The 23,935-nt window shown below is 38.9% G+C and overlaps 2 protein-coding genes across 2 annotated transcripts; one reads left to right on the top strand and one right to left on the bottom strand.

Annotated features, from left to right (window-relative positions):
• Nucleotides 1-30: 30 nt before the first annotated feature.
• tgfa (transforming growth factor, alpha) lies at nucleotides 31-7,904 on the bottom strand. Its single transcript, XM_030729818.1, has 7 exons — nucleotides 7,605-7,904; nucleotides 6,467-6,643; nucleotides 6,175-6,354; nucleotides 3,118-3,232; nucleotides 1,831-1,980; nucleotides 1,563-1,654; nucleotides 31-869 (listed from the first exon to the last, which is right to left on the bottom strand). Exons 1-7 carry the CDS (start codon nucleotides 7,645-7,647, stop codon nucleotides 862-864), a joined length of 765 nt encoding a protein of 254 aa, XP_030585678.1. The 5' UTR covers nucleotides 7,648-7,904; the 3' UTR covers nucleotides 31-861.
• A 4,418-nt stretch (nucleotides 7,905-12,322) lies between these two features.
• On the top strand, nucleotides 12,323-22,844 carry slc2a11a (solute carrier family 2 member 11a). The gene is made up of 12 exons (XM_030730034.1): nucleotides 12,323-12,346; nucleotides 12,737-12,835; nucleotides 13,355-13,515; nucleotides 14,644-14,768; nucleotides 14,983-15,112; nucleotides 15,223-15,371; nucleotides 15,764-15,951; nucleotides 16,531-16,641; nucleotides 18,995-19,096; nucleotides 19,630-19,705; nucleotides 20,412-20,539; nucleotides 22,478-22,844. The coding sequence occupies exons 1-12, from the start codon at nucleotides 12,323-12,325 to the stop codon at nucleotides 22,694-22,696; spliced, it is 1,512 nt and encodes a 503-aa protein (XP_030585894.1). The 3' UTR covers nucleotides 22,697-22,844.
• Nucleotides 22,845-23,935: the final 1,091 nt, after the last annotated feature.

Raw genomic sequence — 23,935 nt, 5'->3', positions numbered from 1 at the left:
GTTTGCAAATTTAAAAAAAAAAAAACAAACAAAAAAAAAAAAAAAACACCTCTGATGCATGCACACATTTTTTTTTCCTTCCCCCCTTCAAAGAAACTGAAAACCATTTCAGCTTCAGCTTTGAGAGTGTCATCAAAACACTACTGGAATAATTTAAAGCTGCAGTCTTTGTGTATACTTGCTAATTTAAGACCAGGGAATCAATGTTCAGTGAGTCCAACTAACAATTCCTACTTCTGTCAAGTGAAGTGAGTTTCTTCCTTAAAAACAGACTAAAACATGGTAAAGCACCAGTTTCCCCACACCAGAAATTATTAAAAAGGTCCTTTGTGCTTATAGTTTTCAAAAACGTGCAAAGATATTAAAAGACAAAAATAGGAATTGGGGACATGTGACTCAAGTAAATGAATTATTCTTGTCTCACAGCTTTCCTATTCAGCATCCACACAGGATGATTAATGGCCTTGTAGATAAATCCCCATGTCCTCTAGACCAGCCACAAACTGTAAATCAGGACACAGAGTTCGCTCTCTCATGCAGGATTTGACGGCAGCTTCATTCTCAGAGGTTCAAGCTGCTTGCTGCAGTTCGGAGTGCATTTCCAGAGAATCAAAGAGCAAAGTAAACACATCCCTAGATTGTTGAAGTCCAAAAAGTCCCAGTTATCAGGGAGGGGAAATGGAACGTTTAACCTCCCACATGAAGAAGGCCTACCTCAGTCACACAGAAGATACTGTATTAATGCTTCCCTTCTGGCCTGTTGTACCACTTTGGATGCAATCCACCGGGGTTTGAGAGCCAGGCAGATGAAGATTAAACACAGCATGATGTGAAGAGCTCACGTTCAAGCGAAATGTTCCCTCAAACCACTGAAAGGCAGACAATAAAACAAATTATAAAAGTTTGTTTCCAACAAGGGCATCAAGAATTTTTAAGGAATTGTCTATTCAGTATTCAGAGGATCAAATTAATGAGGAAAGATCAAAAAATTTGTTTAAAAACATTATGACACAGTTTTTTATGACCAGAGTTGTGGATCTTTGTGATTGTACCTTGTAACTGCATTGCTGTCCAATTACACCAGCCATGAATATGGTCACTGTAGTGTGGACTAATCTGTGACTCAAAATATTCCCAACAGCTTCTTACTAAAATCCTCAATGTCTGGCTGCTTCTGGGAATAACAGGCAAAATTCCCTGTGGCCTGTTTGAAGAGCTCATACTTAAGTTAAGAACCAATGACTGAGTCACAGACAGATGTTGGATAGTACTGAGAAACAGACATACTTTTGGTGACAAGAAAAATGTCTACACAAGAAATTTTTAACCGCAATCATGGACAGAGAAATGCCATTTATCTGTATCACATCCAAACGTATGATTGTACACTCTCTGCCTAAACACAGCAAATGCAGAAAGCCCGTATTAAATGTCCACACTCTTTACTGCTCTCAGCTTCCATTCTCTCATGTTCATCTAATGGATACTGCATCCCCCGCAGCGTGTAAGTGGAACTATGACATTAATAATGCACTTTGCGATAAGAAAGTAAAGACAAGTACCACTCTCAGATGGATAGCATGACATGCCGTGCTTTTCTGTAACATAGTGATGCGCGTGGCTCCGCCTGCGACAGTCCTGCCTCCACCAGCAGCTGAAAGAAAATGGCGCCATGCAAACTCACTGTGGTATCAATTTCACTCCATATTTTAAATAAAGATGTACTGCTCTTACAGGGCTGCGTGTTTATTATGGTAAATGCTGCATGGTTTGTCAGCTATGAACCCAGTGAATCTGTTATTTATAGTGCAATATATGCATGTAACTTACTGTAAGACTGTACACAATACCATGATGAGAACACACCCAATCACACACAGCACCAGCACTGTGGCCATGGTCTGTTGCCTGTGATTGGTTGCAACCACAGCAAGGAGGTCTGCATGCTCACATCTCATCCCGACAAAGCCTGGATGGCACCTGCAACACAGAAAATCTGGATGATTAAATGTTGGCCACAATGGAAAGTTACAACAGTTGTAGTTGTAAAATTAAAGCTTTTTTTTTTTAATCCAGTATCTGATGAATCATAATGAAAGCACAGACATCAGAATGCACTTTGTGAAACAATTTAAAAACACAGATTTGCATTCAACAATAAATGGCAGCAAAAATCAATCAGGTACACGGAACAGCACTAGAATTAACTTGATGTGTAGTAAATGATTTGAAAACTCGAATTATTTCTAGTCACCAAAAAAACAAGACAACCCCCCCCCCCCCCCCAAAAAAAACCAAACAAACAAACAAAACCAACAATAAAAAAAAAAAAAAAAAAGTCTTAACATAAACATTAAAAAAACCCTGAACACCTGGTGGAAAATCTCACAAATAATTAGGATTATGAGCTGGCAAGGCTGAGTCTTTCAGCTGTAAAGATTGGGGAGAGGGGGGTGTCAAACTGTTTGACAGTTAAGCATAACATTTTGCAAAATTTGGGGAGGTTTCATCATTCATGGTACATGCCATAATTAAAAGATTCAGAGAGTCCAAAGAACTCGCTGTATGTAAAGGACCAGGCTTAAAAACCGTACTCAATTCTGCCATCAAGACTAAAGCACACGTAATCAAGATAAGAAAATGACGCACTGATGAATTTTGAGCACCTGATCAACCAAAAATAGGGAAACATTTCAATTTCAGAACAATTGTAAGTGGTCTCCTCACTCCCAAAATGCAAGTTATTATTAAAAGCAGAAGCGATTAAACACAGTATTTAATATTCACATGTCCCAGCATTTTTTTAAGAACATCTTGCTGACATAAAATTCAAATTAAATCATGTATTTGTCAAACAATTATGACATTTCACAAATTGCCTTGGTACCACTTTCAGTTCAGTGTGAGGTTTAAATGTTTTTCAAATACTTGTTTCCATTTACATTTTAATCAGTGTCCCAACACTTTTGAAAAGCAGGCTGTACACTAACAGGATTGCAGTGCTGTCAACTTCAAATCCAAACACAGTTTCAGCTTCATTGGTACAGGTGTTGTTTTTTCATGTGAGAATCAAACAGAATGCAAAGGTGGTGTTTTATAACTATAAATCTGACTTACACACATGAAGGCGTTGCCTCCAGTATAAGGAAGCGGCATGTGCCATGGAAGCAGAAGTGCCGGTGGGAGTCTGGGCAGTCATCGAAATGAGACCGAACTGCTGCTGCTACAAACTCTGTTGAGACGATAATGTTGGTGTTACTGTTTATGTTGTTGATGTTAATAATATTATCAAAGAAACATGTAGGTGTTTAAAAGTTAGCATGGTGTTTTTGCACTGTTTCCCACTGAACCCAATAACCAAAATGAAACTCTGATAGTGTAGCTACTTCTTGAGAGTACAGTAGAAAGTACACTTGCCAGCCACTTTATTAGGTAAACCTGTTCAACTGCTCATTAACACATATACACCGATCAGCCATAACATTATGACCATTGACTGGTGAAGTGGATAACACTGATATCGGTTAGTGGATGGGATATATTAGAGAGCAAGTAAACATTTTGTCCTCAAAGTTGATGTGTTAGAAGCAAGAAAAATGGCCACGCTCTTGTGGGGGTATCCTTGGTCTGCAGTGGTCAGTATCTCTCAAAAGTGGTCCAAGGAAGGAACAGTGGTGAACCAGCCACAGGGTCATTGGCAGACAAGGCTCACTGATGCATGTGGGGAACAAAGGTTGGCCCGTGTTTTCCGATCCAACAGACGAGCTACTGTAGTGCAAACTGATGTAAAAGTTAATGCTGGTTCTGCAAGCGAGGTGTCAGAACACACAGTACATCACAGTTTGTTGTGTGTGGGGCTGCATAGCTGCACACCAGTCAGGGTGCTCATGCTGACCCCTGACACTCACTGAAAGCACCAAAAACGGGTACATGAGCGTCAGAATTGGACTATGGAGCAATGGAAGAAAGTGGTATGGTCTCATGAATCACGTTTTCTTTTACATCACATGGATGGCCGGGTGCATGTGTGTCACTTACCTGGCACCAAGAATGTACTATGAAAAGAAGGCAAGCTGGTGGAGGCCATCCATGTGGATGTTACTTTGAAACACACCACATACTTAAGCATTGTTGTAGACTATGAACACCCCTTCATAGAAATGGCATTCCCTGATGGCTGTGGCCACTTTCAGCAGGATAATGCGCCCTGCCACAAAGTAAGTGTGGTTTGAGGAGCATAACAATGAGTTTGAGGTGTTGACTTGGCCTTCAAATTCCCCAGCTCTCAATCCAATTGAGCATCTGTGGGATGTGCTGGGCCAGCAAGTCCGATCCATGAAGGCCCCAACTCACAACTTACAGGACTTAAAGAAGCTGTTGCGAATATCCTGCAACACATCTACAGGGATCTAGTGGAGTCCATACCTTGACAGGTCATGACTGTTTTGACAGCAAAAGGGGGGACCAACACAATATTAGGCAGGTGGTCACAATGTTATGCCTGATCGGTGTATCACATAGCAGCAACTCAGTCCATTTAGACATGAATACATGGTCGAGATGACCTGCTGAAGTTCAAATTAAGCAGAATGGGGAAGAAAGGTGATTTAAGTGACTTTGAACATGGCATGGTTGTTGCTGGGTATTTCAGAAACTGCTGATCTGAGCCTATACAACCATCTCTAGGGTTTACAGAAGATGGTCAGAAGAAGAGAAAATATCCAGTGAGCGGCAGTTTTCTGGGTGAAAATAGTTGGTGATGTCAGAGGTCAGAGGAGAATGGCCAGACTGCTTTGAGATGATATGAAGGCAACAGCAACTCAACCACTTATAACAGGTATGCAGAAGTGGCAAAAGGTGGACCAATCTGGTATTAGCAAGGTGTAACCAAGAAAGTGGCTGGGTGAGTGTAAATGCCTACCAATATTTAGATTACTTAATATTACTGTTCAGATGTTAAATGAGCAACCTACAAGAGCTCAGTATTTTAATTCTCTCCCTTACGGTCTGTAAATATATAAATTTTACCCAAGATTAGAAAATCGTATCCAATCCCTGTGCCTGTACTTAGAATAGTCAAGATGACAAAGGTGGATATCACAAATCTAAATGTAGTCTAAGCCTGCTAAGACCTGAAACAACAACATGTAGGACATCCCACAGCTGACACACCCACGCCACAGATGCCAGACTATAGTTCCCAGCTGCGTATTGTGGTGGCTTAAATCTCTTGTTGTACCTGGGAGGGACAATTACAGTAAAGAAAGTCACTGAAAACTCCCAGGGGGACCATGCAAACAAAAACCCTTTTCCCCATTAGTCTCACTGGGACTCAGGAGAGCGCCCATCCCTGAAGGTTATATTGTTCTTAACAAAAAAAAAAAAAAAAATTAATGCCTTCAGTGCAGCTTTTTTAAAATCAGGCAGTAATCTCAGCTTTCACTGAAACAAAACAACTGGGCAAAAATATTCCAGTAAATGGACACAGAGACAAAACATGACGAAGGCAGTACAGTCAACCAAATTCCTACACTACTGACACAAACAAAAGTGAATGTGGCACAAGCATCCAAAACAGATGCCACTTTGTGGCATTCAGAATGAGGAGGATGAACATCCAGACAGATAGCTGTATCACAGCCTTCGTCACACACTCCATTCCAATGGTAAATGGGCTTTTGGACTGCAGCCTACATGCATTGTCTCCTTCTTTCAGACTCTGTGAAAGCCCTCTGTTGTGCCTCAGGCATCTGCCTGAAAACCCGTCTCTCTTTCCATGTGATTTTTGACAGTCGAATTGGAGTAAAATTGAGAATGAATACAGCCTTTAAGGCAAGAACTGTGCTTTTCAGATAATTCAATACTGTAGGTGCAGCTTTTGTGAAATAGCTAATTATATACTGCTCATATACACTGCCCCTAATCTTTAATTTAACATAATTGTTCCATGACTCACGCTAAGAGGATCAATTATCAGTGCGCGCCACACTGTCTACATAACGTTGATGCACTGTTAGGAAACATGGCGGTGAGAGTGGACCGGGGGGGGCTGCTGCCATGAACAGAAATATCATGTGAAATGTAATAGACCATTTTCTATAGATGGCTTGGCAGTGACCCTGAACTTCCTCCTGCAGCTTCATATGCTTGTGACCCAGATATACTGAAACTTACTTTTAACTGGGTGGATGTTGGTAGTGGTGATTGCAATGAGACTTGCGCCGATGCTGCTGCTGTTTGTTGGAGAGCTGCTTGATGAGGTGTTAGAAGCAGCAGAGGAAGTGGTATTGATAGAAATGGTGGCATCAGTAATTGTTGTATTTGTCTGCCGTGTTCCAATTATAAAGAGGGAACCTGTTAATATACAAGGTTACAGATACAGAGAGAGTGGATAAAAGGAAAGCAACACAAGGAAAATGTCTCAATCATGAGCTTGGACCATACATCCTCACAAAACATGACATACTTTTAATTGTAGGGATGTTAGTTGTGGTTGCAAATGTTGGAGTTGTGCTTCTGCCGCTGGTTGTCCCAGAGTTGCTACTAGAGGCATTTGGAGGAACAGTGGAGTTTAGGCTGATAGAAATATTGGCTTCAATAGTTACTGAACTGCTGTGTCCTGCACCAAAGGTAAAGAGAGAACCTGCAGAGAGAAAAATAAACAGCTCTTAATGTAGGGCAGGTAGGGTGCAAATTTAAGTAAGATTAACCCCAAAATCCCCGCACTAATATAATAACAAAAATACCAAAGATTTCACTGTTAACTCACCATTGACACCACAAACATACTAAAAGTACCTATAGAAATATAAGTCATATTTTTGAAATGTGCCTGCCTCCTCTCGGTGCAAGCTTGTTTCTGACACTAAAAACATTTTTTGCCATCCATAATTCAAAATTTTAACTTACTACCTGAAATATCTGAGAAAGTAACTTGAAATTCAAGGTATTAAGTCAACATTTTGATTTACAAATGACCCCCCCCCCCCCTTCTTTTCAGGGGCAGAAATGAGTTCCCATATCCTTCCACAGGAAAAACCAGGTGTCACATATTCTACTTTTATTACAATCTGAAGGCTAAATCTAGTAGTCACCATTATGATCATGTGACCCGCTCTTCAATGTGATATCAATGCTTCATTGAGTAAGTAGTACCCCACAATAGTAACAGGGTCAAGCATCCACTAAAAGGATGACATGAAAGCACTAAAAATACAGCTGGTCCGTGAATACATCCAATTACAACAGGAAACTGTAAATAGCTTCTAGATGGAGGCATTGTGGCTTTTTGTCTAAAGTGATGACTGAAACCAAACGATCATAAAAAATATGATTGCCTTTCCCCCCGGTCCCCTGTCAGCCTAAAATGTAGTCTACAGAATAATATATAATTATTGTCATTACAAATAATAAAGTTGTTCACTGAATTAACGTGAACATTAAATACATTAAATAATGTAGTCAAAAAGGACAGAGTGAGGAACCCAATCTCACATTCAGGCATATAACTTTTTTCCTTCTCCCCACAATTATCAAAACGTTTTACATAATTTGGCAAGCGTGGCTGACACTGGAATCGCTTTTCTACAGCACTCGCTACTCACCGCTAATGAGTAAAATTGTGTCCCAGAAAATCCGAGTCATCATGACGAGCAGCGCTCCAAACCGCAGAATCTGACGGGCAAGCTTCACTGAAACGCGGGCGTGTTAAGAAGCCACATCAGTCATTAGTGTTTCGGACTCCAGGACGAGAAGCAGCCGTAACGGCGACCATCAGCAGAGGCAACATTTAACCCGGCGAACGCACAGCTGACCTGTCCTCTAGTGTCAAATAACATCAACCCAGTTTCTTTTTGGGTGTAGCAAACTAATCGTAATCGACTTTCCCTTCTTCTTTTCCTTCCTGGATGTCCGACGGTTTAATTTCACTGTGTTCAATTGAGGAAACTCCTGTGTAATCCTGTCAGCGCTGACCAATTAGAGACAGAGCGAGAAAGGGAGGAGGGGAACCTTCTCATTATGACCTCAGTATGACACCTATTTTTGTTTTAATTCTATTCTTAGCCCAAATGTAAGATTATGTTAATAGCTCAGTTTCTGTGTAATAATATTTAATCTGATTCACAGTGTGAGAGAGGTGTCCTGCTCCACCTCTTGTGTCCATTCCTGTTACATCCTGTAACAAACAGAAATGCTTTAAATAATAATATCCAGTAATATCTATTAAATGCTTTTAAAGTTAAAGTCACATACTCTAATTGATCAATGACCAATTAGGGTACAAAATTACCCTTGGGGGAATATTTGATTTGAGACTATAAAACTTATTTATTCGCCTCAGTGTTGCCTGATTTATATCACTGGGTTTCAAAATTAGTAAAAGTTTTCTTGTTTGGCTTTCTTGGGGTTTTCCTGTGGGTTTGCTGCTCCGTCTGTTCATTCATCTGTCCAACAGTTTGGTGCAGACCAGAATATCTTTTCAGTGACTGGCCGCAATCCCATAATATGTGTGGTGAATATTTAAAAACAACTCAGAGGACAGTTTCTGATGTTTATAGTGATTCCCCGACCTTTTGCTAACAGTGCCAACAAGCATGTTATCAGGTTCAAGAAAGCTGAAAACGCTTTCTAGGAAAAGTGCTCAGATACACTAAAAGGAAACTGAGTTGGAAATTTAGAGTATTTTTTTTTTTATCCTTAAAATTGACCTACATGAATCCGACTGTCAAAAAAAATTCTCCTTGACTTATTTTGTTTGTTTTCTTGTCTTGCTGCATGACCACTTTAGAGAGGATATCAGCAGGAATCAATCCAGTTAAAACACTCTTGTAACTTCATCGAATCATGATTATATGATGCAACAACAAGCATCCTGTTTTTACAGGAGAATGAACTTTAGATTTTTTTTTGTGTGTGTGTGTGTGTGTGTGTGTGTGTGTGTGTGTGTGTGTGTGTGTGTGTGTGTGTGTGTGTGTGTGTGTGTGTGTGTGTGTGTGTGTTAATAAATCTGCTGTATGAGGATGAATCATACATCTGGCTGACGTAGCGCTATTTGTTTAACTTCAGGAGAGCAACTATGGAGGGCTAAACGTGCCAAAATGAAATAACTAAATGTCAGTAAATAATTCATTAAATGTGCCATGAATTAATTATAATTGGAAATAAATGCATCAAATAAATAAATTCATAATTAAATAATTACTTAAATGTGACATTAATTCATTGCAGTAAAAAGTGCCATAATTAAATCAATGAATACATCTTTAAATAATTAATTAAATGTGTTATTAATCAAGTAAAATTGGAAATAAATAATACAAATAATTTATTAAATACACAATTAACTACTTAAATGTATCATTAATTCATATAATTACTTAAAATGCAAATTATTTTTATGTAAAAACACATTTAGTTATTTTACTATTTATTCAATTATTTCAAGCCTTCTGTGTTGCAGTAAATCACGAAAGAATTTAAACTGTCACTGCTGCTTTTCAACAGACCCATTGGACTGGTTACTCTGCATGCCAAATCAAGACAGACTGACCCCAGACAATGGACTGATGCCACATGTCACAGGTCAACTAGTATTTAGGTGGACTTGGGGCATCCAGGTATCCCAGAATGCTTTTTCGTACAAAATTGCAAGTGGCAATGGCGGAGGAAAACACCCCAAAATTTAGTCATTTGCTTTTGGCACTTTAGCTCTCCATACCCGCCCACGTTCCTGTTGAGCTGTCGGTTGATTCTAATGCCATGTAGCCACAGTGGTAAGCTTCCATACGTTAGTCAGCTATATGACCAAACGTTGGACTGACTTTATGAATATGTCTTAAAGTCATCTGTGCGCAGCTTCATCTTCACGTTCCTCACATCTCTCTGCCTCTCTGGATGCGCTCTCACTTTTGTTGTAACTCTCTCTATCCCTTATGTACAGCAGAAAAACGAGAATTAATAAACACACTTTTCTCAACAGGTAAAAACTGTATTGCGTTTTCCACAAGATCCTAAAAGTGTTTCAGAATAAGAGCCTGGTTAAGAAATTAAGTATTTCCGCCCACTGAAACAGTAGAGAGCTTTTCATTTGAAAGACATACAGGAAGTTCTGAGTTTGTATAAATATCGTAGTGCAGTAATTTTAACAGAGGAATGTTCTGATGAAATATTGACGGATGATCATAACATCACTACTTAATTGCTATATCAAACAGAAGGAGCAAGAGAAGGCCAGTTATCTTCAGCAGCTGAGATAAATAAATGCCTTTCTTTAATGAAATAGATGACTTTCTTAATCAATAAATACCTCAAGGGCCAGATTTACTAGACTCCACAAAAATGCGCCGATGAGAGCGTAAGGTTATGCGGGTGACCTATTGACAAGGCGCAAATTGATGTAGCTCCAGGAAAATCGACACGTTTTTGATAAAAGTGCGAACAGTATGTGTCAGCAATTGAAGAAGACTCTGTGGGGCCTTGGGGTCTGAGACAGTCTTTTTCTGGATGCATTTGATGCGTTTTGATGCGGAGGCAGGATTGGTGTGGTATAAACCCAAAACCGCTACGCAACGACAGACCTGAGTGATGAGCAGAAGAACACAAAACAATTACGTCAGGTCCTGTGCCTTACTGTGCCACGTGCGTAACTGCGCGCAAGGCTCGGTTTGCGCACCACTGAGAAAAGACGCAGAGGCTTTTGCGCTATTTATTGTTTCTTTATAGACTGATCTCTTTATAGAAATGTGCCTTAAAGCCTGGAAAACTACAAACCGCCCTGTTCACTATAAAATTCAACTAACATACAAATCCTGAAATCCATCTTGTACATGAATTCTCTCCTTCTCGTCACTTTATTTATGTTTCGTTTTGCTCTATTTCAATAAAAATCAATATTAATGTTGAGGACCAGACATATGTTCGGACTGGCTTTAAATATTCAGTGTGTAGTCTGAAGAGCTACAACCAAGACAACTGGCAGAGGAATCCACCCGCACCAATTACGCACTTGTTGTGATAAAATCTCTTCTCATTCCAAATAAATGAACGCTCCTGTCGGTAACTGTGACATCCACTTCAGGCGCAAAATAAAATATACTTTTTGAGGTGTAAAACGGTAGTTTTTCAGCGTCAGAGGACGGTTTTGTGCTGGCGCACACCGTTAGTAAATCTGGCTGTGAATATCAGTTTGACAGCTTTGATCATTTGTCTTTATTGGCTTGAAATACTCGTTAGTGGCGACTGAATTATAACCACGTTAGGTAAATGTGAATATTCTTTTTCCTCACTTGGAAAAAAAACGTCAGCTTGCTCCGACAGGTTTGGCGGCACTACACCTGTAGTGTGCCTTTAAAGATGATGCAAATATATCTCATAAATGGAAGCTGTTTTTATTTGTCTTTTTGTTTTAATTTGACTGAAAAACTCTCTGCATCAGCTGCAGCTTTATGTTTTCATTTGGTGAGTGAGAAATACAATCAGAGAACAGCAGCAACATGTCAAACTAGCGCCATCTGCTGGACATAAACAGCTGATTTTACTTAATAATAATAATGATATATATATATATATATATATATATATATATAACAAGGCTGGTTTAACCAGGAAAGCAACTTCTCTAGGTTAATTTAAGTAATATGAGTACCTGCAAAGGAAGTTATGGATTCTTAAATACTGTAATTAATTAGCTATGTCATGTAGAGTTCAAAATAAAAAACGGTTATAGCTAACGGTTATTTATTGACTTACATCTCTGGCAAAAAGGTGGGTATTGAGAGATCATTGCTTTCAGGTGGGACAGTGGGACAGTGCAAGTGCTTTTTTCATGAAACGGTGATGATCCATAATTATATACTGGAATAATAATCTAAATTGCATCTGTACACAGATGATTTATTCATATTTAAGATATTGATATGTATCCTTTCGTACATATTATACTTATTATACCAGAATCTATCAAGAGTATCTCGTTGTACCTGAACGTTACTCCTCTGTGGTTGGTAAACTTCACTGATCTCATTTCTGTTGTTCTTAATTACTGACTGAAAACACTAGTTACATTAATTCTTATCACATTCACCCACAAGACTGTAAATTATTACAGTAACATTTGAAGACCTCTGGTAACACATCAGCTCAGTGATCTATCTGGCTGCGTGCGTGTGAGCCAACCTGCTGATTGCAAAACTGCAATCAGCCAATCAGGCCAAAGGCTGCCACATGCGCGCGGCAGGCGCGTGCTTGATGTTGTGAGTACGGGGTAGTGTACATCTGGTTTGTGACTTCATCTGCTCACTTTTACCACTTCCTTTGACCAACAATGTCTAGTGCTGGTGCAGAAAAGGTAATTCGGCAAATTGGGCTATTTCAGTAAATACTCTGCCTTGGAGCTTAAACTTTCCTTGCTTAATTTGTAGAAGCTTTATGCAGAACAGCCATATTACTTGGCAACTGTTTAGCAGTTACACCATGCAGGGTAATGTGAGGAACTTTTGTTTTTAAATGTGATTTTACTGTATCCTTAACATGCTATATATTTTTCTAAGACAATTTAACAACAAAACAACTATGATCTGGAAAATGCACGTTTCCAAAAGTAGACTTCTATCTATCTATCTATCTATCTATCTATCTATCTATCTATCTATCTATCTATCTATCTATCTATCTATCTATCTATCTATCTATCTATCTATCTATCTATCTATCTATCTATCTATCTATCTATCAACAGGGCAGTCCTCTGAGACTGGTGTTAATGATTGCATCTGCATCCATTGGGGGGACTCTTCAGTATGGATACAACCTTGCAATAATGAATGCTCCTACAACTGTAAGTTTTTGTATTTGAAGTGATTTCTTGCTGTTACTTTTTAGTGATACATTTAAATGTGTTTACATATAGTTTATAAAAAGAGTTGACAAGGTTCATCCACTGAACGTGTGATCATTTAATACCTATCATACTTAATGACTTATGAAAACCGGTTTCTGTTGCTTGTTATTTTACATTTGGGTCACTGTAATTTGGCACTAACAAGAATTGGGTTACTCATGTCTGTGATTAGCCATTCTCATTGTAGCACATTAAGTTTTAATAGGAACTGATTCTGGATGCAGAGTTATGTTATTGCCGAGCAGCTGCACTAATGAATAAAGAGAAGAAGCTTTAATCAGCAACTAAACCAATAAATAATAACTGGCTAAAGGCAGGAATTATACTATGGTTTACCTCCAAAATGTAAAAAAACATGAACAAACGAATACAAACAAAGAAGTGCCAGTTTGCATGTTTGTATCTAGTTAACCTGGAGACACTTTAATAGTTGGCTGCCTTTTTATTCTCTCACAGTTTATCCAAACTTTCATCAATGAAACATTCATAGAGCGATGGGACATCCAGTTGGAAGACTACCAGGTGACGCTGGTCTGGACTATCATTGTCTCCATCTTCTCACTGGGGGGGTTTGCCGGAGCTCTTATTTCTGGGCCTATGACCATACGCTTTGGGAGGTAATGTAGCATGCTGCTTTTAGGTAAATGAGTTAAAGTACATGCACAGTTTAGAAATTGAGACTGCAAGGGGCGGAGAGGAAATGATCAGCCTGCTGACCAAATGAGAGATTTACTTTCCTTAATCATGTGTATACAGTGATGTGCAAAAGTCTTGAGCCAGTCCTCATTTCTTTATATTTTGCCAGGTGCAGTAAATAGTTGCCGTGAGTAATTGTGCAAACATAAATGGAAATACAGCATTTAAGGCAAAACCAGAGTCTGTATAATTTTATTGAGCTTGAAAGTCCATATTTAGTATGACCACCTTTATTCTTCATCACAGCCTGAACTCTCTTAAGCTTTCATGTAATTTTTTTAAGTGGTCTTCAGGAACCAACAGTTTGATTATGCCTGGCATTTATCATATATTCAACTAAAACATTGGGACAAACTATATGTTTCTACAACAGGCTGCAAAGTGCCTAAAGATAAAGATAATTTAAAATGGGTTCTTTGCTAAGTTGCCTGTTATGTGTAGCGGCAACACTGGTTAATCCTTTGAGATAGGCGCCTTTTTATGCTGATTCATAGGTCAGGGTTAAGTGGCTTAGATACAAGAACTGGACTGAAAATGAATGAAAAAGCAACCAATGTCCAAAGAAAAAGTTTGAAAGACTGGAGAAGAAAGTCTGGAGAACTATTGCTCAAGAAGACTTTAAAAAATGACAAAGTTTAGTTCCCTGGAAGCAAAATATGAAGAAATGAGGGGTGGCTCAATTCTTTTGCACAGTATTGCATATTCATATGACGATGAAAATAAAGTGACTTGAGTATTGATTTTCTTTTGTACACACATATCAATTATGAATGATTACTGCATCTTTATTGTAGTGATTTTAAAGGATTACACTGGTGTAATGCAGTTTTTTTTTTCTTATTGCCAACAAATCCCTCATAGAAACTAAATATGTAACAATGTTTATGCCTTTCTGGTGTTTTCTGTGACAGTCAGACACAGATATAGAACAAATTTTCCTGTATAGCAGTCCTGCAATATGGCTAAACAGCTGGTCTATCAGTCTGTGGTTTTATAAAAATAACAATTAATTACAACTACAAATAACTGTTTTCACTGCTCTCCCTAAGGAAGAAATGCCTGCTGTTGAACAACATTTTTCTCATGACTGCTGCACTCCTAGCACTGCTGAGTCGAGCCGCCAGATCTTTTGAGATGATCATAATCTCACGTGTCCTGGTTGGGATAAATGCTGGTAAGATATACATATATATATATATATATATATATATATATATATATATATATATATATATATATATATATATATATATATATATATGCAGAGCAGACACAAACAAATGAGAACTGAAGTAAACTCAGGCATTCGCATCATAACAGAACAATTTAAGCAAAATATGACGCAATAAAAATAAAAATAAGTATTCAACAAAGACTTTGTTTTGCAGGTATCAGCATGAATGTGCAACCTATGTATTTTGGAGAAAGTGCACCAAAGCACTTAAGAGGGGCTGTCTCCTTGTCATCAGCTGTTTTTACAGCATTCGGTGTCGTGTTAGGACAGGTGGTTGGACTCAGGTTTGTTTATCATGTGGCTTATATTTGTCCACTCTATAATCTTTTAACAAATAATGTGTTAAGTAGATTTCAAAGATATCCACAGTAACACTCTGGATTATTTATTTAAGAGAGATTTTGGGCAGTGAGCCGTGTTGGCAGTACCTTCTTGCCAGTAATGCCATTCCTGGCCTCATTCAGCTCTTGACCCTGCCATGGTTCCCAGAGAGTCCCAGATATCTGCTCATTGACAGGGGGGACAAGGAGGCTTGTGTTAATGGTGGGTACTGTATTATGTTAACCACTTCTGAACTAGTCCCTACCACTGTCAATTTAGCACGTGGAATTACATGACACATTTTTCATTTTTAAGACACATACAGTTAGTTATCAGGCAGTAATCATCCATCCATCCATCCATCCATCCATCCATCCATCCATCCATCCATCCATCCATCCATCCATCCATCCATCCATCCATCCATCCATCCAATCCCAGGTGTCATAGGGCGAGAGACAGGGTACACGCTGTACAGGTTACCAGCCTGTTGCAAGGCTAAGACAGAGACAGTTGACCATTCACACTCACATTCACACCTATGGACAATTTAGAATCACCAATTAACCTAACCCCACTAACTGCATGTCTTTGCTTGTTTTTTCACCGGTCAGCTCTAAGACGTCTGCGAGGCTGTGAGGTCCAAAGCAGCGAGCTGGATGAGATCCTGCAGGAACAGGCTAAAACCAAAGGAATGAGGCCGAGCCGACCCTGGGAGCTTTTTACTGATCGGTCTGTACGCTGGCAGCTCATCTCTGTCATGATCATTAGCAGTGCCATGCAGCTCTGTGGCAATGACTCGGTAAGAAGAAATGGCATCAGAGTTGTGATCTGAGAGATGTTTTGTGTGTGTGTTGTGGCTCTGAGGGTGTGTCAGGATGGCTGTAACTGATCCTGAGGTACAGAAATGTGTTATATCTTTGTTTGGCCACAAGGTTGATCAGAAATTTGAGATGATCCATCAACAGTTTATGTCATGGATGGGTTTCCTAGTGTTTGTGTATGTCACGTTAATTATGTATGCTGGTGATTAAGTATCAGGCGTCACTGTACTGTTCAATGAATAATATGTGATGCCTGGTGTTTTACCTAAAGAGCTTGTTAATTTATATTTTTTCCCAGCATATGAACCTTCATAACGCACATACAGACTAAATTTCAGAGCAGCAAGATGCTGTGTCACCAGAAAAATGCTAACTAAATGATCATGCGTTTCAAGGCTTTTAACTATGTGATTGAGGTTTTACAGAGGGCAGTGGGTATTAACACAATTACCTTTGTACAAATACTGGCTTAATCAGCTTATTAAACACTTATTAAACAGCATATTAAAAAGAAATGATGATTTTCACTGCCCTAGCATCTTCTGTTCTTCTTGCAGATTTACTTCTATGCATCATATGTGTTCAAAGAAGCTGGAATACCAGCTGATAAAATCCAGTATATCACAATTGGCACTGGGACATGTGAATTCACAGCCTGTATAATGTGCGTAAGTACTCATTATTAAAGCTCCCATTATGTAACAGCCACGTCCAAGGAGAGACTGTTTGCATTGTTCTTAAAGCTGTAATGAAGGCTGCAGGATAAAGACTGAGAATAGCCCCTAGTAGTGTACAAGCAGTTGTTAAGTAAGAACACTTACATGATGTTACATAAGTGTGATAAAGAACTTATTTTAAGGAGGGTGCACAGCTTCCTCAATAGCTACAAAAACAGTAAAAAAAAAAAGTTATTTATTTGCTAAACAGTTATGATAAACAAGTATTTTCTGTGTATCTCTGAATGATCTTTCAGTGGATACAAAGATGCCAGGTTAAAGTATTAGTTCTCCAACAGTGGGATAGGCCTCTTTGGTGGAGTGCAGAGCCAGTGCATGCAGAGAAAATAAACACACAAGAGTTAGTTGTGCTACCTTTATTCAAGTAAACTTTAACTTAGATCCTTAATAACTCCTAAAGAAATGAGGTAGGCGAGGTGTTTCAGAAACACTAGGTTAAATGCATAGTTTGACATTTTAGAAAATCATCCATATTTGCACAATTCTGCCTCAATACACCATCAATTCCATGTCTTTATTTTATAGCCCATTCATGTGGCATCAGAATATCTAGAAAAATGAATTCCCAACTGATAAAAATCATGAATCAAGCCAAGAATCAGTCATACAGGCAGAAAGATGGCATACAACACAGAGTGAACTGCTTTGTATACAGTATTAACAAACTTATAAAACCACCGCCAACTGTAAGGTTTACAGCTGTCCTAAATTAACAGTATTGCTAATTGCCAAAATCTTTTTTTTTTTGTTTCTGTAATGGTTAATCCACCAGTATGCGCAAGAGCTTTTATTGAAATGATATATTTAATGCTAAAATATAAATACTGTTGTTATCCATGAAATTTTAAATTAACTGTTTATTATTATTATGATTATTTTGTTATTGAGATGTCAAATTACAGTTATTTATTTGCATTCCTAAACAGGAAAAATAGTTTTAGTGGTTGAATGTGTTGCTTGATTAATTTCTGGCTTCTCAGAGAAGTTCAGTGTGCCAGCTCAAACTTGGATATAAAAATATTCATTTACTTTGTTATTTGCCTAATAAATAGCAATATAATTTTTAGTTTTAAACAAGTTTTTGACTAATTTCTACAATATTTGTGTTCTCTTGTTTTGTTTTTGTGTTTTTTGTTCCACATTACAACTTAAAAGCACATGAATATATGAAAGAATGTCTTTCTAGTGGTGAATAGCATGTGAAGCATGCATCTGTGCAGATAAATATGAAGCAGTTAGCTTACTTTAGCTTGAGACTCAGAAGGTAACTCTAGGGGAACAAAATCCAGCAACCAGCAGCTCTAAAGCTGAATAATGAACATGATGTGAAAAAGAAACTTTATGCATGACTCTATAAAGTCCTGTGAAAAACTTAGTATACCTCTACTGTTTCCCTACAAATTAAGAGGGTGAGTAGCAGCCAGGTGCTGGTAATCAAATGCACTTTCTTGACTGATAATTAGCAAGTGAGAGCACCTCTGTACAAGCAGAGGTTTTGCTGGTTTGGAGCATTCAGGCATGTGTTCATACAATGCCATAACCTTTCTAGGCTATGGCAAATTCATCCCAAGGTCAGACTGTATGATGCTCATAGAAACTGCAACCCCCCCAAAACAAGCGCTACATCTTACACTCTACGTGCCTCAATTAGCAATTAGCAACTTTAAATATTAAAGTTCATGAGAGTACAATTGGAAAAAGACTGAACAAGTATGGCTTGTTTGGAAGGGTTGCCAGGAGAAAGTCTCTCCTCTCTATAAAAGAACATGACAGCACAGCTTAGGTTTGCAAAGTTGCATCGAAACAAACCACAAGACTTCTGGAACAATGTCCTTTGGACAGATGGGGAAAACCACACACAGATTAATAGCACGAACCCCTAGTACCAAGTGTCAAGCATGGTGGTGGAGGGGTGATGTTTTGAGCTTGTTTTGCAGCCACATGACCTGGGCACCTTGCAGTCACTGAGTCAACCATGAACTCCTCTGTATACCAAAGTATTCTGGAGTCAAATGTGAGGCCACCTGCCCAATAGCTAAAGCGTGGCCAAAACTAGGTCATGCAACAGGACAATAAAGAAAGTATATTACAGCTATATTCTGAGCATGTTTGCTCTGCTTTGATATTACCAATGCTTTCCTTAAAAACTAAGTGAATGATTTGCTGTTATTTGCCATTATTCATTCATTCTACTGCTGCATGTTGGTTACCTTGCTTACCTAACTTACACTTCTGAGTTATCATTTGACATCATTTGAGTCTGAAACACATTTCATACTTTCAGAACTTGCTGATAGAGCGCAAAGGTCGGAGGTTCATGCTGGCAGGAGGCTTCATCTTCATGACCTTTTGGGCTGTCGTCTTCACGATCGCTCTGTCTTTTGAGGTGATGATCTTACATTACCAGTTTACTATAAGATTAATCACAATAGACTAAATTGTGTGTACCTACACTTTAAAGGTGAATATCACTTCATATCTGTGGTAGATATGTGTTTACAATGTTAAATTAAATTGTTATTGTAGGACGGTCTGGTTAGAGTCAGAGGTCAGTCTAGGTTTCAGCAGACTGACTAAAAACATCCTGTGAGTTATTATCACATTTTTGTTAGTGAGCTTTATTAAGTAATATGATTAGTGTGCGACAGCCAGTGGTAAAGAACTAAAATACACCAGTGTCACAGTCAGACCACTGGGAGGCATTATGAACTAGCATTCAGGCCCATGATGATATTTAACTCTTCTGTGGAACAATACTTAATGGATAAAGAATAGAGGGAAAAAGTAGGGAGTGACTTGTGTTGGATGTGGAATTTTTATAGATTCATCTTATTGTCATAACTCTATTGTCATTCTATGAGGCATAACATTGTTCTTGACTATGAGCTGCTCACTGCTTTCTTCCCCGTATGCAACCAGGACCGTATAACCTGGATGTCATACCTGAGCATGGCCTGTGTCTTCACCTACATTCTCAGCTTTGGCATGGGACCGGGTAAGTCTTTTACCAGGATTTTACATGTGACAGACTCAAAATGTTTCACTGCTCAAACATACGTGTAAAATGAAATGTGATCAGGTATTAATATTGACACATTTTAATCAGTTAGATCAGTGGTTCTCAAATCCAGGCCTCGTGGCCCAGTGTCCTGCAGGTTTTAGATGTGTCCCTGATCAAACACACCTGAATCAAATGGCTGAATTACCTCCTCAGTATGCAGTCAAGTTCTCCAGAGTCCTGCTAATGACTTCTATATTTGACTCAGGTGTGTTGAAGCAGAGACACATCTAAAACCTGCAGGACACCGGGCCACGAGGCCTGGATTTGAGAACCACTGAGTTAGATCAACATATTCGCTACATTTAATCAGTTTTCAGCATCTTACTAGCTACTAATGCTACATTAAAGTTGAGTGTTGAGAGTGTTTAAATGAGCTCTAAACACAACCATTAGTATAATAAGCCTGAAGCTGTCTCCTCAGTGCACGGTTTAGATGACAGTGAGAAAATCTCAGCGGCATAATGAACCATTAGGGTTTGCTTTCCTTTATTCATCACACTAAAGTGAAGTGACTGTGCACTGTATCATTTTAAACTCCTATATGAAGCATTACAGTAGTGTGTTAAAGTATGATACAGCTGTTTTATTGAGAAATCTAATCAGTATGATTTTTTTTTGTTTCATTTGTTTTTTTTCTCAGCTGGAGTGACTGGCGTTCTTCCCACAGAGATCTTCAATCAGACAGCTCGGCCAGCAGCCTACATGATTGCTGGCTCCATGATGTGGCTCAACCTGTTCATCATTGGAATGATCTTCCCATTTTTAGTAGTCAGTCTGTTGCTACATCCGCACTTCAGTCAGCGTCTGTCCATCTGTCCAGGCATCCATCCAATGAACAAAACTGCAGTGAGGCAAAACAAGCACGACAGAGTTGCATGCTTATAATATTATTATTAAGACAAGACTGGGCACTGCATAAAACACTAGTTTATCTGAATGAGCAGTTTTCATGTTAGTGAATGTTGAAGATGAAGTCTAGGTTAGTTCTGAGTGTGACTGTTGGTATTTTGTTGGCATGACATAGAGTCTATGTAGTGTCCCCAGCTCTACCACAGCATAAAAAAACAAGAAGTCAAATAAGACTGTAGCACTTGTCCTCCAATATTAGAGTTCTATGTCATTTGTGCTGAAAAGTTGTCTAGTAGATAGGAATTTATCTTGTTCTGATACTGGTGGTTTTGAAGTTTAGCTTGCAGGTGGATGATGGAAATATTCTACTTGAATTCTTCAGACTCAGTCTTGATTAGAGCAATTCATCTTGTGAAGACAGATGTAAAACCCCCTCTGTGGCTCTGGAGAGAACTTTTAAGTATGATATGGAGACTAGGGGTGAACATATAAATGTAGGAACAGTGTTTTTGGAGTTCAAGCCAAAATAAGGACTAACAGTCATGATATTGTGGTCTGTGATATATCAATTTTAAAATATGCAGGCCCAGCAATATAAGTGTACTACTAAAATGTACAAGAACCCTCTTTTAATGGTTCATTTAGTATGTGGAAAATAATAAATGTAATTGTATCACCAGAAAGCAGAAGAAACACCATTTTCTTCTTCTTTTTCTGGCTGATCCCTAAAGGGAGCTCAGGGAGGACACCACAGCGAGTCATCTGCCACCATCTCACCTTATCCCTAGCATCCTCTTCTGTCACACCAAGCCCCTGCATGCCCTCTTTCTTCACTATATCTATAAAACTTCTCTGTGGTCGTCCTCTTTACCTCCTCCCCAGCAGTTTCATATTCAACATCCTTTACCCAGTATATCCAAACTATCTCAATCTTGCCTCTCTAACTTTGTCTCCAAACTGCTCAACCTGAGTTGTCTCTCTGATATACTTATTTCTAATTTTGCCCAGCCTGGTCACTCCCAGTGAAAATTTATGAAAAGCTCTGCCCCTTCCAGCTCTGCTTCCATCATTGTTAGTGCCACCATCTCCAAACCATACATCATAACAGGTCTCTACCATCTTGTAAACTTTCTCTTTCCTCTCCCTTCCTTTGCTGCTGTCACTAATCATCCCTGACAGTCACCTCCACCCACTCCACCCTACCTGCAATTTCTTTTTCACCTTTCGTCTGAAGTGTCTGTTCCTTTGGATGGTTGAACCCAGGTTTGTAAAGTCATCCACTTTATCCGCATATTTGATTTGGCAAAGGCCAATATACTTGCAACAGACAGCACAGCAGCATGGTGCTTAGCACTGCTGCCTCACAGCTAGAAGGTCTGGGTTGGAATCCACCTTGTGTGGAGTTTGCATGTTCTCCCTGTGTTTGTGTGGGTTTTCTCTGAGTACTCCGGTTTCCTCCCGCAGTCCAAAGAAACTACTGGTTACTAGGGTTAGGTTAATTGGTGATTCTAAATTGACCATAGGTGTGAATGGTTGTCTGTTGCTCTGTGACAGGCTGGTGACCTGTACTCTCACCCTATGGCAGCTGGGATAGGCTGGATGGATACTTGAAACAAGCATAATAACATTAAGCTTTTTTTTTTTTTTTAAATTTCAAATGTTTACTTAGTTAGATGCCTTATTGACTTATAATGTATCTCAGTGTTAAACTGAAGAAATGAGGGGTGAGGGCTACCTGTCTGGATGCCTGTGACTTTATTTTTCATCCTGTTGTTTATGATACATAGAACTGAAATGAAGGTTTTAGTTATTTTTTGATAAACTCATGACTGACAGCGTGTTGTTTTCCCTTTACAGAGCGGGCTGCGTGAGTACTGCTTTGTGCCTTTTGGTGCGGTCTGCCTGCTTTCTGCACTGTATGTTGGCCTTTTTCTGCCTGAGACCCAGGGGAAGTCTCTGTCAGTCATCACGCATGAATTCCACAGGCTCAATTTCAAAGGCCAGAACCACCATTTTGAATCACAGACCAAAGCTCAGTATCAGTTGGGTGAAGTGTGTCTTTCCACGGCCTTGTAGACAGACATTTTCTCCAGAAACATGCAGTCACATCCACCGTTTGCCTCAGTTTGATCTGCTTCAGCGGGAAGAAGTCGTGTGGTCTGGGAGCAACTTTCATATCACTGAAAAATACATCACTCCACTTTAAATATTATCTGGAATGTGTTTTCTATGAGGAAAACTGGCAGTTGAAATAATTTATCTTTGACTTTTTCACATTATATTTTATGTCACTGATTGATGTGAAACAAGCCATTAAAACTGCTTTATATTAAATATTTTGTAATAGAATATGAATTGTGCTTTCGACTGAAAGCCATATTTTTTATTTTCTTAGCCACAGATGGACACCTAAGACCCAATGCTTAAAAACATGACTCAGAAATACCTTATAAGGTTTACTGGAAGGATGAACTGTTTCAGTGTGGCAAATAAAAAACAAATGAATTTTTATGATGTGTTGTTGTTTCTTCTTATCACTAAATACAGATAGTGATGGCAAAAAAGTGTCACCACACTGACATCATGATTAAAAATGGTAGTCTCTTCAATCCATGCAGGTAGACTACTTCTTACATTATCCTCTCAGCTGGGAGGTGAAAGGTAGGTTATGTTGAATACTTCTTTCTGTTTTAATCAGGAAAGTATCTTTTCCCCAAAAAATTACTGTGACAAATGCAGTGGGGGAGATAATTAAGTTTACTCAATTACAAAGAAATGATTGTTTCATTTTAATGGAGAGAGAATATCAGAAAACAATCCAGAAAACACACATTACATAAATGTTATCAATTGATTTGCATGTCATTGAGTTAAATAAGTATTTGATCCCCAAGACTTAGTACATAGTGGAGAAACCCTTGTTAGGAAGCACAGTGGTAAGATGTTTCTTATAGGTTGTCACCAGGTTTGCACACATCTCAGGAGGAATTTCTCTTTTCAGGAACTCTCTAAATTTCTTGGGTGCCACTTGGCAACTCGAAGCTTCAGCTCGCTCCACAGATTTTCTATAGAACTGAAGTCTGGAGACTGGCCAGGCCACTCCATGATCTTAATGTGCTTCTTCTTTAGCCACTCCTTTGTTGCCGTGGTGGTATGTTTTTGGGTCATTGTCATGCTGGAAGACCCAACCACAACCCATCTTCAGTGTTCTGGCTGAGGGAAGGAGGTTCTCGTCCAAGATTTTACGGTACATGGCCCCGTTCATTGGCACCTCGATTTGGTGAAGTTGTAAAAGACATTTTATTCTCAGTGAGA

This window comes from Archocentrus centrarchus, chromosome 5 (genome assembly GCF_007364275.1).
Source record: "Archocentrus centrarchus isolate MPI-CPG fArcCen1 chromosome 5, fArcCen1, whole genome shotgun sequence".
Lineage (NCBI taxonomy): Eukaryota > Metazoa > Chordata > Actinopteri > Cichliformes > Cichlidae > Archocentrus > Archocentrus centrarchus.
The sequence above is the reverse complement of the archived record's forward strand: the minus strand, read 5'-3'. Positions and strand labels throughout refer to the sequence as shown.

Bases quoted from the DNA above. Each gene is read 5' to 3' on its own strand.
- tgfa (XM_030729818.1), bottom strand. From the start codon at position 7,647: ATGATGACTCGGATTTTCTGGGACACAATTTTACTCATTAGCG. The intron at 3,233-6,174 runs GTAAGTTTCAGT...TCGTCTCAACAG, and splicing joins CAACATCCACCCAGTTAAAA to AGTTTGTAGCAGCAGCAGTT. The intron at 1,981-3,117 runs GTAAGTCAGATT...TCTGTGTTGCAG, and splicing joins GAGGCAACGCCTTCATGTGT to GTGCCATCCAGGCTTTGTCG.
- slc2a11a (XM_030730034.1), top strand. From the start codon at position 12,323: ATGTCTAGTGCTGGTGCAGAAAAG. The intron at 14,769-14,982 runs GTAAGATATACA...TTTGTTTTGCAG, and splicing joins CCTGGTTGGGATAAATGCTG to GTATCAGCATGAATGTGCAA. The intron at 15,952-16,530 runs GTAAGAAGAAAT...TTCTTCTTGCAG, and splicing joins AGCTCTGTGGCAATGACTCG to ATTTACTTCTATGCATCATA.